This window comes from Penicillium brevicompactum (genome assembly GCF_028827555.1).
Source record: "Penicillium brevicompactum strain IBT 35665 chromosome Unknown utg000001l_segment0_segment0, whole genome shotgun sequence".
Taxonomy (NCBI): domain Eukaryota; kingdom Fungi; phylum Ascomycota; class Eurotiomycetes; order Eurotiales; family Aspergillaceae; genus Penicillium; species Penicillium brevicompactum.
The window spans coordinates 3697443-3713143 of NW_026623203.1; the positions used below are offsets into that span (position 1 = coordinate 3697443).

General features: G+C 51.3%; 1 protein-coding gene across 1 annotated transcript; it reads left to right on the forward strand.

Annotated features, from left to right (window-relative positions):
* Window positions 1–203: 203 nt before the first annotated feature.
* Window positions 204–15387, forward strand: N7506_001192 (non-ribosomal peptide synthetase; the record flags this gene model as incomplete). Its single annotated transcript, XM_056950488.1, has 4 exons — window positions 204–644; window positions 700–3628; window positions 3679–11915; window positions 11980–15387. The coding sequence occupies 4 exons, from the start codon at window positions 204–206 to the stop codon at window positions 15385–15387; spliced, it is 15015 nt and encodes a 5004-aa protein (XP_056816403.1).
* Window positions 15388–15701: the final 314 nt, after the last annotated feature.

Consider the following 15701-nt stretch of genomic DNA (forward strand, 5'->3'; position numbering starts at 1 on the left):
TACCTGGCGGTGTCGCTACACAGCATGGAAGTATGAACTTAGAGTCGCTCGGTGGGAAAAACCTTGGAAGAAGCTAGATCAATTGTCTGGCTCAGGTATAAGTTCAGGCTACTGGAACCATTACTCAAGGCAAAAGATCATCACAATCTTTCTTTCCATTATTACCAAAACCGACCGCGATATCTTCATCGCCACTTGTCCCGATGGTCGCCATTTCAACGGAGTATACGGGAATTTTTCCTGTGCTGAATGAGGACAAAGGAGACACCAGCACCACTGCTGAAGAGATTCCCAGTGAGCTACTGGAAAAAGCCAAAAACTATGTGTCTATCAAAGGCTATGACCTCGTTGTGTTTCTACAAGTTGTCTGGGCCCTCACTCTCAAACAATATATCGACACCGAGCTCTTCTCATTTGCGCTCGGTCAAACTGAAGGGACTGAACTTGCTCTCAAGATATCTCAGGTGTCTGTCACCCCCGAGGATCTGATCGAAGATCTTTGGAAAAAGGTTGAGCTGCTGGATTACCCTGACGATTCGTCAGCGGACCAGACAAAGCAAAACACCGGCCTCCTGATCTCAGGGGCGGCTTCTACATCGGATCCTGCCGCTTTGTTGAACGAGTTCAGAAAGCTTCAGAAAGATGTAAGTGTTAAAGTTCTGGTAAGAGGGATTGTTAACTGACTATTCTACTTACTAGTGTCAAGCTTTGCTCTCTTTGGTCGGAGACTCTCAGTCTCACCGTCTGGTTCTCATCTACAACACATCTCTGTTATCCAGCTACCAGGCTGCGAAGGTTGTGTCGGAAATTTCCCAAATAATATTGGAACTCTTGCAAGGTCACAGTCAGACCGTTCGCCGGATACGCCTATCAAGTTCGTCCAACGCTGGCTCTGATTCTGACTGGCATGGTAGTCAAGGGTCACTGCGAACTCCCAGCCCAGATGTTTCTGACAGCAACGACAGTGAGAACTCACTGCAAACTCACAGTCATGTTCCGTCTGTTCTTGAAGCTATCAGGGCAAAGACCATTGAGCAGCCAGATGCTACAGCAATCTGTGCGGCTGATGGAGAATTGACGTATGCTAAGCTGGACGCGACAAGCACTCAATTGGCATTTCACTTGCGTGGTCTAGGAGTTGGCCCAAACGTGATGGTACCGCTCTTGTTTCATCGGTGTCAGTGGGTCATCGTCGCCCAGCTGGCAGTTCTCAAAGCTGGCGGCGCATTTGTGCCTTTAGACCCTGTTCATCCAGATGCTCGTCTAAAGAACATCATCGGCCGTACCGAGTGCAAATTTCTGCTTACATCAGAGGTCTATGCAGACCGAGGGTCGATGATAGCTGATAACGTGATATGCGTGAGCCACAGTCTCGTCTCGGACTTGCCTCACGATGAAAATATTGGTCACAACCTGCTGCCCCCGCCATACCTAGACACCCCAGCATATGTGCTCTTTACCTCCGGGAGCACTGGTGAGCCAAAGGGTTGTGTCATGCAACATCGAGCAATGGCGCAAATACCCAACCAAATCGGGGTCCAGTCTCTCGGTCTGTCGGCCAGCTCTCGTGTACTGCAGTTTACATCGTATGGATTCGCCATCTCCATATTTGAAATCTACCATTCCTTGTGTTTGGGAGCCACTATCTGCATTCCATCCGATCATGATCGCATCAATAGGCTAGTCGGTGCTATGGAGGAGATGAAGATCACTTGGTCGATCATGACCCCATCTTTATTACGAAACCTCGACCCGAGTCTAAAGCCTCCCACATTGAAAACCGTTCTACTGAGTGGCGAGCCAGTTTTCAAAGAGGAGTTTGAGGGCTGGGCTGCCGTTGTGGACTTGGTTCAGGTGTATGGTGCAAGTGAAGGCTGTGGACCCCTCGGCTTCATGATCCCCCAACCCGACGCGGTGGCCTTCCGCCCACTTCCCAACTTGCGATTCTGGGTTGCGGACGCCGTTGACCATCACGAGCTTGCACCAGTTGGAGTTGTTGGTGAGTTGATTATTGAAGGGCCATCGCTCGCGCATGAATACCTGAATGATCCTATCACCACCTCCTCCGCCTTCATCGATGCTCCCTCCTGGCGATTGTCCAAATCCCAACTTGTCCCTCCTCCCAGATCCCTCTACAGAACAGGAGATCTCTTCCGCCAAAATGATGACGGTAGTGTTACTTATGTTGCGCGGAAAGCACTTGATGTCAAGATTCGAGGGAAACGAGTCGACCTCAAGGAGGTTGAATATCATGTGCGACAATGCTGTCCGGATGCCGTACGAGTGATTGCGGTAGCTGTGACCCTAGCAGATGCAAAGAATATCGTTTTGGCCGTTTTCCTCCATTCTCCACGTTATATCCTCGACCAAAAACAAGAGTCTCTCGATCTTTTCGCTTCTCTCTCCGATCCCTTCCGTTCCGAGGTGCAGGTTATTTGCGCAAAACTGGTTGAAGTAGTGCCAGATCATATGTGGCCAGCCTTATACATCCCACTCGGCTCTATTCCAATGACCGTCACAGGGAAGGTCGACATGAGGGTGCTCCGCAACAGTTTGCAGAAGGCCACTCGCCACGAGTTGGAGGCCTATCGGCCAGCCGCGGCAGCTGAAATGGTTGAACCTGTCACTGAGATTGAGAAGTGTCTGCATGGTATATTTGCTCAAGTTCTTGGGATCAATGACTCAAGTTTTGGGGTTCATCACAGTTTCATCAGCCTTGGAGGTGACTCCTTGTCAGCAATGAAAGTTGTGAGCTTGTGCCAAACCAAGGGATACCCCGAGTTGACCGTGGAAGAGGTTTTGCGTCACCAAACCATCCAAAAGCTGGCACTAATCCTGGAAAGACCGATCGAAACGCAGTCGTCTTCCACGATCCCTCCGCCACCCTTCTCTCTTCTTCCTGGGGTGGATCAAAATGAGACGAAAAACCTCATCTCATTCACAGCCGGGCAATGCAAGGTTCCCACCGAAGCCATACAAGATATATACCCTTGCACGGCGCTTCAAGAGGGTTTGATGATTTCGACCATCAAGGCACGGGACATGTACATTGCGCGTTGCATCTTCGATCTGACCGGTGGAATCGACGTTGAAAAGCTCAAAGCTGCCTGGCAGGCAACAGTGGATGCCAATGTGATGCTTAGAACCAGGATTGTGCAGAGCCCATCAGAAGGAATGATTCAGGCTGTCCTCTCCCAGGATCAATCGATCATCAAGTGGGCGAGCTTTGCATCGGTCGAGGCCTTCCACAAAGAAGACAAGGCTTTATCTATGGGACCAGGTGACCCATTGGTCAGATTTAGCTTGATCAGGGACCCTTCGTCCGAGCTTTCCCTTGGTGTTACATTACACCATGCTATCTTTGACTTTTACTCGCTCGGCCTTTTGCTAGCACAGACACGGAGAGCGTATTTCGGAGAGGCGCTTGAATCAAACACCTTCAGCCCTTTTATTCAAACAATCCAGAAACAAGATATTTCAGCCAAGGATGAGTTCTGGAAGACTACTTTCGCCGACCTTCAGGCGCCTGCATTCCCATCACTTCCCCACGATCAGGCCGTGCCCGTGGCAACCGCGCACTTGGAACAGACAGTCACGCTCCCCCTCAAACAGGATCTAACATCACACTGTCGAATATTGCCCGCCTGGCATGGGCAATCGTTGTGTCAAATTACACAGACTCCGAGGATGTTGTGTTTGGAGTGACTGTTGCTGGACGAGCCACACCAACACCTGGTGTTGAAGAGATGGCTGGGCCTACCATCGCAACTGTTCCGTTCCGAGCACGTTGCCACCAGACCGACACGGTCGCAGATGCTCTCTCAGCCATACAAGCCCTCGCAATCCGTATGATACCTTTCGAGCAAACAGGGCTGCAAAACATTCGTCAAATGAGCCCCGAGACAGCTTCAGCGTGCGATTTCCAGAGCCAGTTGATATTCCAACAGCCGGAGCAGATACACACTGACCAGAAAGCCTCTATCATGAATGGCAAGACAGCCAATTATGGATTGGAGGACTTTAGCGTATTCATCAACTACGCTATTGGGTTGATATGCACACCATCCGCCGGAAACAAGTCTCTCCATCTCAACGTTCATTTCGATCGCAGTATTGTCCCGGAGCCTATGGCAAATCGCCTAGTGAACCTGTTCGCAATCACTCTGCAACAACTGTGTGCTGATCAAAACCAACGCTTGGAACAGCTTAGTCTCGTCAGTCCCCAGGACTTGGACGTCATGAAGACATGGAATGGGACTGTCCTGCCAGCGGAGCATCCTCACACACTACATGGGCTGATCTTGCAAAACGCGCAAAAAGAGCCTTTGGCGCCTGCTGTGTCCTCTTGGGATCAAAGTCTCACATATCAAGGCCTGGAAGCACTTTCCAGTGACGTCGGTCACCAGCTCATTCAAGCCGGGGTGAAGCCGGGTGATCGCGTAGCTTTGTGCTTCGAGAAGTCTGTTAGGTCGGTTGTGAGTATGCTGGCAGTGCTACGTGCCGGCGCAGTTGGAGTCAATATTGATCCATCACTCCCTCAAGCGCGAATTACGGCAATTCTCGAGGTAGCAGAACCTTCTCTGGTTCTCACATCGGCTTCATCGCAACCCACAGTTCAGTCTGTGCAGGGCAGGCTTCCACTCATTGAGGTTCCTTCTCAAACACCAGCCATGACCCCGACAGCCGATATAATCAAGCGGACACAATGGCCGTCCGTAAAGCCTGAAGACGTGGCTTTCATGATCTTCACATCGGGAACGACTGGAACGCCCAAAGGAATCGTGCTTGAGCATCGCCATTTTGCCACAGCCTTTTACCACCATCGCGAACCACTGGGTGCATATGCTGGCATGCGATCCTTGCATTTCTGCAGCTATGCTTGGGACATGAGTCTCCAAGAGGTCTTCTTCACCTGGGTCTATGGAGGTTGTCTCTGCATCCCATCTGAAACGCAACGGATGTCTAATCTGGCTGGCTTCATCCGAGAGCACCGGGTCAATTGGGCTACTATGACCCCTTCGGCTTTGTCGATTCTCGCCCCCGACGAGGTACCCGGTCTGACTACAATGCTCGTGGCCGGTGAGAATGTCCCCATCGAGTTGATGGAGACTTGGTCGTCTCGTCTACGCATGATCAATGGATATGGTCCGGCGGAAGCTTTCACATGTGCTGCCGGTCAAATTGAGCCCAGTATGCATTGTCTGGGTCGTATCGGATCGATGGTAGGAACAGCGGGATGGATTACACTCCCAAATGATGTGAGTCGCCTGGCCCCGCTTGGATCCATCGGAGAGTTGCTTCTCGAGGGCCCAATGGTCAGTCGCGGGTACTTCAACGAGGCGAAGAAGACTCTTGAGGCGTTCATCGAAGCTCCAGAATGGCTGAAAGCCCTTCGACCCGACGGTGCTACTGGGCGCGTCTATCGCACTGGAGACTTAGCACGCTTCGATGAAACTGGATCCCTGCATTATGCGGGCAGAAAAGATACTCAAGTGAAGCTTCGAGGACAGCGTATTGTTTTGGGTGACATCGAACACCAAGTTCAGCTTCACTTTACCTCGGCCCAGCAGGTCGTGGCTGAAGTCATCCACCCCCGGCATTCGGCCTCAGCTTTGCTTGTCGCGTTCATTTACCAAGGCCCCAGCGAGAGCAATGAGGATCAACATCGGCTCCTTCAAGATCCAGATGAGCTCTTCCTCCAACACAGTGCGTCGGTGATTTCAACACTTCAAGATGCACTCCCTGTCCACATGATCCCCATGGCCATGTTCCCGATCCAACGTGTTCCTCACAGCACGACATTGAAAATAGATCGCCGCCAGTTGAGAGAGCAGGCTGAGAAGCTGACTCCTGATCAGCTCCAGTGCTATACAGTGGGAGGACACAGAAGCAACGCCCCGAAACAGTCCCCTGAAACCCCTTCTGAGGTGATGTGGCAAGGACTGTGGGCAGAAGTTCTGTCAATCCCAGCGGACTCCATTGGGCGGGACGATCATCTGTTCCGCATGGGCGGTGATTCTATCGCGGCGATCAAGCTGGTGGCTTTCGCGCACCGGGAAGGATTGGCCCATATCACATTCCAGGATGTCTTCAAACATCCTCGTCTGAGGGATATTGCCGCAGTATCTACTGTCTCCACCGCGGTCCCAACTTCCATCCAGGACAACTCAGGGCCAGAACCATTTGCTCTGATCAAGGATGTCGACACATTGATGCAAACGGCGAGCGAGCAATGCGGTGTTCCTGTCGACAGCATCCGGGATATATATCCATGCACTCCCCTTCAGGCTTCGCTGATTGCGTCCACCTTCCACCACCGTGACGCTTATCTTTTGCTGCAGTCTTATACTCTGGCGGACGGCATTGACATTGAGCGTTTGAGAAATGCGTGGGAAACCATCGCAGAAGCTCATACTATTCTTCGAACACGCATTTTCCAGACCTCAAACGGTGCCGCCTATCAAGCTGTTTTGGGGAGTGGACTGGAGTGGTCACAATTGGATACGGACAATTCAACTGATTCTCAGCCTATTGTAGGCTTGGGTACACCTCTCATCAGACTGACACTATCTCCAAACCAATTGCTTCTTTCCATTCACCACACACTATACGATGGGTGGTCCTTGCCATTGCTGGCCAGCGAAGTTCAAAAGGCGTATAGTGGCCACCATGTCCAGCCACCAGTGCAATTTAACCAATTCATGGCACATGTCGAGGGCACAATGGAATCAGCAGCCTCGTTTTGGAGGAAGGAGCTACAAGATGCTGATCCACTCCACTTCCCAATTTTACCCTCCCTGGACTACCGACCTAAGCCCAAATGCTCAATTGAAAAGACCATCACTTTCCCTGAAGCCTCGACGCTGCACAACGCAACAGCGGCATCCAAGATCAATTTGGCTTGGGCATTGGTGAGTAGAACATACACCAATAACAACGATGTAATCGTCGGGGTGGTCTCGTCAGGGCGAACAGCCCCAGTCGCAGGGATCGAGGGCCTACTGGGGCCTACGATCGCAACCGTGCCCCTGCGCATTCGGGTGGATCCCGGTCAGAGGGTGTTTGAAGCCTTGGAGATGGTTCAAGCGAATTTTGCAAAGCAGACGGCATTTGAACACTTTGGCTTGCAGCTCATAAGCCAGCAGGGTGCAAACGCAGCTGCGGCATGCCAGTTCCAAACCTTGATCACGGTACAATCAAAGCAGCCCGGCGACCAGGATTCTATCGGAAAGGAGGCTTGGTACCGCCACGAGGAGATCCTTTCTGATATCAACCAGTTCAGCAGCCATGCGCTGATGCTTCAATTCCTGTCTTCCCCAGGAGGGTCCGCCCTTGAAGTCACTGCTACATTTGACCCTGATGTCCTACCACAGGCTCAAATGCAGCGAGCCCTCGTGCAATTTGAATATTTCTTGATGCAGATTCAGGATATTGAGGATACCCAAGCAACCACGGTGAGAGACTTGAAAGTCATCAGCTCGCAGGACTTGGAAGACATGGTAGGCTGGAACCACTTGCCATCACCGGCAAATGATGATGTTGGCCCGTGCGTCCACGACTTGGTTCACGAAAAATGCCAAAGCCAACCCGATGTCCAAGCCATCCACGCGTGGGATGGAGATTTCACCTACAATGAGCTGGATCGCCATGTCTCACAACTGGCCAGTCACATTCAAGCCTTTGATGTCGTGCGTCCGGATACATTTGTCGCCCTCTACTTCGAAAAGTCACGATGGACCGTGGTGGCCCAACTGGCTGTTCTCAAGGCTGGAGGGGCTTTCATTATGTTTGATCCCTCTCACCCGATCGATCGCCTCCGGGAAGTTTGCGGTTCTGTTCAGCCCCCCCTAATCTTGGCCTCAGAAAACCAGCAAGGTTATGCCTCTGGTGTCTTCGACGTACCAGTTGTGGGAGTTGGTCATGGTCTTTTGAAAGAAGGATCACCATGTCTCGATTGCCACAAGAGTTGTGTCAAGCCCAGTAATGCAATGTATGCCATTACCACCTCCGGCACTACTGGCAAACCCAAAGTGGCGGTGGTTGAACATCGATGTTTCCTCGCCAACAATGAACCGATGATCGACATGCTGGGTCTGGCTTCGGACTCTCGGGTTTTCCAATTTGCAGGATACAGCTTCGATCTCATGGTGGCAGAGCACATATCTACCCTGATGGTAGGTGGATGTATCTGCATTCCCTCCAAATTTGATCGCGATAATTCCTTGGACGAGACAATTACCAAGATGAATGCCAACTGGGTAATGTTGACTACATCGGTCGTTCAATCACTCTCACCCAACACTGTGCCCACAATAAAGACCATGGTGCAGGCCGGAGAGCCCATGAACCAGGGAATCGTTGACCGATGGGCGTCTCATGTGCGTTTGATAAACGGGTATGGTCCAGCCGAATGCACCATCATCACTTGTAGCAACAAGGATGATGGCACAAACACCAGCCCTAACATCATCGGCCGCGCCAAAAGTTCTGCGACTTGGATCGTTGATCCGGAGACTATGGATCTCGTCCCTATCGGTTCCGTGGGAGAATTGATCGTCGAGGGTGAAATCGTCGGCCGTGGCTATATGAACGATCCAGAAAAAACCGCAGCCGCCTTTGTTCCCAGACCCAGATGGCTAAGCCATCTCAGAGCAAATGTCAGCGATAAACCAGTCTATCGCACAGGCGATCTGGTGAAATACACAGCAGATGGATCCATTTGCTATGTCCGACGCAAAGACCTTCAGATTAAGCTCCGGGGGCAGCGATTGGAACTCACAGATGTGGAGCATCAAGTTCAGCGGTGTTTCCCAGATGCCCTCCAGGTTGTGGCAGCTGTGACTTCTCTCAAATCCAACGCCGCTCTGGTTGCCCTAGTCTTGACCTCATCTGCTTCAGCTCAGCAATCGGCTGATACCGACGTCCTCCTACCGGCGACCAGCAACTCCAGCTTCTTCAAAGACGCACAAACCGCTGAATCTGCCCTTCAAGAACGAGTCCCTTCATATATGGTGCCTACTATTTTCCTCCCCTTGTCTCGAGTTCCGAGAAATGTCAACGGAAAGCTTGATCGGCGTCAGATAAATTCACGCCTAGCTTCTCTTACCCGACAAGAGCTTGACGCCTACAATTCTTCCTCCGCTGTCCTCAACCCCCCAGAGAACGACCTTCAGCGTGATATTCGTGCCATCTGGGCCGTTGTTCTCAGCATCGATCCTGAGGAGATTAGCATTGATCACAGCTTCTTCCAAATAGGTGGTGACTCAATCACCAGCATGCAGGTGGTTGCTCAAGCGAAGAACGCAGGACTCTTCATGAATATGCAAGATCTTTTCAAGTACCGGACAATTGGGCAACTTGCGGGCCATATCAGCCAAATGACTCCCCAAGGCGGCGCTGAGGTGAATCGGCCGGAACAATTGGAGATCTTTGATAAGGCCGTCGATCTGTCTCCTATTCAGCAGATGTATTTTGACTTTGCCCCCGAGAACCCAAATCTCTTTGTTCAGAGCCTCATGCTGCGACTGGGAAGGGCCGATCTCGATGGTCAGACTATCACTCGGGCTTTCGATGCCGTGGTAGAGACCCATTCGATGCTCCGGGCCCGTTTCAAACAATCACCTGACGGCAAATGGACCCAGAGCATTCCAAGAAACACAAATGGCGCGCACTACCACTACCACGACTTTGGTATCCATTCCCAAAAAGAGATGGAATCTCTTTGTCGTGGTAAACAGCAGACCTTGGATATCCAACATGGGCCTTTGTTCATTGTAAATAAATTCGAACGGCATGATGATGGAACCCACTGGCTGAATCTCATGGCTCATCATCTTATCATCGATCTTGTATCTTGGAGAGTCATTCTAGCCGACCTCGAGCAGATATTGACCACAGGCTCGGCGCCGACAGTACCCGCTATATCATTCCTGAATTGGTGTGAACTCCAGGCCGATTATGCAACTCGCTCTCTCCCTGTCATTCAGGAGGAAGATGACCAGAGCACCATAGCATACTGGGGAGATGATGTGATTAACCACAACACTCATCAGGATGCTGACACTTACATGGCCATCGTCGATAAGGAGACCAGCCGACTTTTGCTGAGCATTGCCAATGATCCTTTGGCTACACAGCCAGTGGATATCATTCAAGCTGCCGTGTTGCATTCATTTGTTCAACTCTTTCCGGACCGGTCAGCCCCTATGATCTTCTCTGAGGGGCACGGTCGTGAGCCATGGGAACCCACAATCGATATCACCCGAACTGTCGGCTGGTTTACCACCATATGGCCCACTTTGGTAGCCTTGGAAGCATCCGAGGGGATGGTAACTGCTCTTCGGCGAACCAAGGATGCCCGTCGCAGTACCCCAGCTAACGGGTGGGAGTACTTCACCTCATGCTTCCTTCATCCACACGGCCCAAAGAAGAAGAGAGCAATGGAGATCATTCTGAATTATCAAGGTCGATATCAGCAGCTGGAACGCTCTGATGCATTGCTGCAACTCGACACAACCAATCGCTTTGGCGAAGGGAGTGAAGTTGAGGATATGCCTCGGTTTTCGCTGCTGGATGTGTCCGCGCAAGTAATTGATGAATGTCTGCATCTGCAGTTCCACGTTAACCGCCGTATGAAGCATCAAGATCGTCTTCAGCAGTGGGCAGGGAAATGTGCGGAATCCTTGCGCGAGGCATGTCTCCAACTCTCCACAATGCAAGGCTGCTACCGAACTGCTTCTGATTTCCCTCTACTTTCCGGTCTTCACTCCGATCAGGTAGATCAGTTTATGACGGACTTGACCCCCAAGATTGACAACCAGACGGTTGAGGCCATTTATCCGACCTCTCCGATTCAGCGTGGAATGCTCATGAGCCAGGCACGCAACCCGCAGCATTACCAGCATGTAGTCAGGTGGAAATTACTTCCTACCGACTCGGCTGCCGGCGTCTCCATTGATATTGAGGAGCTTGGTCGAGCATGGCAGCGGGTGGTTGATCGCCATCCTGGTCTTCGAACAGTCTTCTTGGAGATATCGGATGAAGGAACCGCCCATCAGGTTGTGTTGAAAGGTGTCTCGGCAGCGATATGGCACGGTACTGAACTGCCCCAGCGCGATGGCGTTTTAACTCCTCCTGCATCGGCACTTCACCTGGAGACTTCAGCAGAAGGACACATTATGCTGAATCTCAAAATCACCCATGCCCTCTTTGATGGACACTCCGAGCGACTCCTGAGGCGTGATCTGGCTCTGGCATACGGGAATGATCTACCACTCGCCCCCGCACCGTCCTATCAAGATTACATTGCATATTTGCATGGACGAATGTCGTCTGCCAACAATGACGAAGCCTACTGGTGCAGCTACTTGAATTCCTTATCGCCTTGCCTGTTCCCTCGGCTTCTAGGTGATGCAGAGACTGATCAGACTCATGAGGCAAACGAGGAGTTTGAGTCCTTCAAGATCGATCTGAGCTCAACCGCCACTGTGGATGAGTTCTGCGAGAAGCATGGGATTGCACTAACTACCGTGTACCATATTGTCTGGGCAATTGTGTTGTCATGCTATACTGGCACAGCAGATGTATGTTTTGGGTACTCGGTCAGCGCGCGAAGCGCTCCTGTCCCTGGGATCCAAGATATGTTTGGTCCTGTCATCAACACGCTCATAGGGAGATTGCATCTGCAGCCAGACGCTCCCTTGTTGTCAGTGCTCCAGGAATATAACGACGATCAGCTCAACAGCCTCGTTCACCAGCATCATTCCCTGGGAGATACACTCAATGGAATTGGTGCTTCGAGCAGCGAGCTGTTTAACACTGCCATCTCCGTTCAGGATCGGCGCAGTCGCCATGCAGAAAGTAACCCCTTATCAACTATCAATGTGGTTGACGCTGGCACGGAAGATCGTTCAGAGGTAAGAATCCCTTTTGGCTAGTGGAAAGCTCCATTTCTTTTGCTAACTATTCATTTCTGCACAGTACCCTCTGACTCTAAATGTTGCAGTCTTTGAGGAGACCACAAAAGCCCTCTTTTCCTATCACAAATCATTCCTCGCCCCGAAGTACGCGATGGCAATCGGAGAGACCTTTGCGCATGTTATGTTGCAAGTGCTTTCTCAGCCGTGTCGACCTATCTGTGAGATCGAGGCACTCAACGACTCGCAGAGGACCAGCATTGAGAATCGTAACGGTTTTGTTCCAAAGACTGTGACAACCCTTGTTCATCAGACAATCGAACAGCGGTCTCTCGAGCAGCCCACTGCTCAAGCCGTTTGTGCCTGGGATGGTGACTTCACGTATGAGGAGCTGGATCAGCTGTCCTCCGCCCTTGCAGAGGAATTGATCAATCAGGGCGTTGGTGTTGAAACACCGGTTCCTCTTTATATGGAGAAAACTCGTTGGACGCCTGTGGCAGTTCTGGGAGTAATGAAGGCTGGTGGCACATTCGTTCTCTTGGATACCTCTCATCCCTCTGCCAGACTTCGCGCCATCTGTGAAGACACTCAGTCTCCTCTTGTTCTGGCATCGTCATCTTTGATTTCCAAAGCAGGTGATCTCTCTCCTTGCGTAATTGAGATCGGGGACCGACTGCTCGCAGCTAGGGCCCATACCGTTCGCACGCCAACCGTCGCGGTGAATGAGAGTCATGCGGCATACATTGTCTTTACCTCCGGCTCGACTGGAAAGCCCAAGGGTATCGTTGTCGAACACTCCTCGCTCTCCACCTCCCTTCAAAATACGATGTCACGCTGCAACATCACTTCAACATCCCGCATGCTCCAGTTCGCATCACATGCTTTTGATGTCTCTGTGTGTGATTTGCTCATTGCCTTGGCAGCCGGCGGATGTGTCTGCATCCCTTCGGACGAGGAACGTACTGGCGGTATTACCAGCGCAATGAAACGAATGAGAGTGAATTGCTCGGTTGTCACTCCTACTGTTGCCCGGTTGTATGATTTCAACGAGCTGCCTGGCTTTGAATCTCTAATTCTCGGAGGTGAAGCTATCTCTGTCGCAGACTTAACGGCTTGGCATGGAAAGGCACAGGTTTTCGTTGCTTACGGTCCTGCTGAATCGACTATTATCAGCACCTTGACCGAGCGCCTGACCATGAATAGCAATCCTCGAAACATTGGAACCGGTAGCGGCGCAGTTCCATGGGTCATGGACCGCAACAATTCCTGTCGTCTGGCTCCCGATGGGGTGGTAGGGGAGCTCTTGTTAGAGGGACCGATCGTTGCTCGCGGATATCTAAACAATCCGCAAAAGTCCTCGACATCTTTTGTCAAGCCTCCGGCTTGGCTGGCTGCTCTTCGGGAGGGTGGGCCTCCTGTGCGACTGTATAGAACAGGGGACTTGGTGCGATATGCCGAGGATGGCTCACTCGTTTTCATCGGTCGCGGTGATGATCAGGTCAAGATTCGCGGCCAGCGGCTGGAACTCGGTGAAGTTGAAGTGCAAGTCACTCGCGCATTCTCTGGGGACCACGTCCTTGTCGAGTTCGTGAAGAACTCAGACTCCGCCGTCTTGGTTGCATATGTGGTGCAAAGCGACAACGAAGGGTCTTCAAGCGAGCTCCATGGTGCTCTCCTCCAGCCACCTTCAAAGGCCTTTTATGACCGCACGCGCACTGCAGTGTCTCTGCTACAAAAGGCCATGCCATCATACATGATTCCTAGCGCCTTCCTTCCCTTGGCCATGTTGCCAAAGGGCCCAACAGGCAAGACAGATCGCAAGCGTCTGCGAGAACATGCCGCTTCCATGTCGCAAACCGAGCTTGACGCCTACAGCGTGATCGCCATGTCGAGACGAACTCCTTCAACACCTCTGGAAGCCCGTCTCCAAGAGCTTGTAGCGCACACGCTAAACAGATCTCCCTCTGATATTCCTTTGGAGGAAGATTTGTTCCAGATCGGAATGGACTCTATGAAGGCGATGACTCTGGTAGCAGCAGCCCGTCGAGCTACTGTCTATTTCTCGGTGCAGATGCTTTTCCAGCACCCGCGCTTATCCGAGCTGGCTGTTGCACTTGAGGAGAAGCAAGATGTTGTTCGAACCCCAGTCCAGCCAAGTCCTTTACTAGAGTTTGCAGATGAGATTTGCGCGGAGTGGGACTTCGATCGAAATGATGTGGCTAACATCGTCCCCGCCACTTACTTCCAGCGGAACGCGGTACAGACGCAATATATTGGTCATGTAACCGTGCACTTTTTCAAATCACCCGATCTGGTGAGGCTAAAGGGTGCTTTCATTGCCACATTAGAGAGGCATTCAGTGCTGCGAACGGCCTTTGTTCCATTCAAAGACACATTTGTACAAGTCGTTCTTCGCCACCTCGATCTGACGACCGAAGAGACCACCACTGAGGATGATCCCATGGAAGTTGTACAAGCAATCAGCCGTGCGAACTCTAGTCACCCGATTCCTTTCGGGAAGCCCGGTCTGCATCTACTCATGGTCGAGGGAAGAGGTCGTGTTTCTATCTCGTTGAGGTTGCACCATGCTCACTTCGATGGAATGTCGATATATCATCTTCTCAATGAGGCCGCTGCACTCTACACCAATCCGAAGTGTGCTTTCCCTTACAGGTTAGACTACTCCGACTTCATTGCTCATCGTGTTCAACGGACCACTCCGGGGACTTTCCAATTCTGGCGCGATATGCTCCAGGGCTCTTCGATGACATATCTTGGTCAAGATGACGGCATGGATCGTCCCGATCGATCGCGCGTGGACCTTCTGGTGACTAGCTCGGGTGTAATGCCTTTGCCTGATGTTCAGAATGGTATCACCGTCGCCACTATCGTCAAAGCCGCTTGGTCACTGTGTCTCGCGCAATATGCACACTCCGAAGATGTGGTTTTCGGCCAGCTGTCCACGAACCGCGCGATGGACATCGAAGGAGTTGACTGCATGATAGGCCCGGGTGTAAACTACGTCCCTGTTCGAGTTACTTTGCAGTCAGACTGGACTGCAAATGATCTTTTCCAATGCGTCCAGGGGCAACATATCCGTGCAATGTCGCATGACACGGCGGATTGGGATGAACTCGTGGCTCAAAGCACCTCTTGGCCTGAGAACACGCCGGTTGGGACTGGAGTTCACTACTTGGCTGCACCTCCACTTTGGAACCATGATTATGAATTTGCTGGAGAAATACCAGCCCGGAACGAAATCATCGATGCCAAGATGGGACATACTTACCCCATGCTAATGTGTGTTCCACTTCCCGCGGGAGAAGACGGCCAACCCATGCTGGGTATGTCGCTTTCTAGTCCAACCATTGGTCAACAGGTCGCGGATGAGCTAGTCTCACTTTTCCGAGAGACGGTAGCTCACTTGGTCACTCAACCAGAGGGCTTGGTTTTCCCTGCTCAATCTCAATAATCTCGCTCATGTATTTACCCTGTCGTTTGTTTTAAATTGAATTTTCGTCTATCCTATCAAGGCTTCAGATTTACATAGCGAGTAAAACAATACAAAGATCTTGATCTATACGCCTTTAGCAAGATCCTAAAATGACTCAAAATAGGGCGCGTAACCGACAAGCAGTCCCGATCGCGCAAACGAATATTGTTGCATGAAGAATCAGTAGCAGCGATTACTTGCTCAACAGAAAGTACATCATATCCCTCTCTTCATCTGTGTCCTGATCTCATTGAAATACTTGGATTAAATATTTGTCATAAATTAGAAGGTGA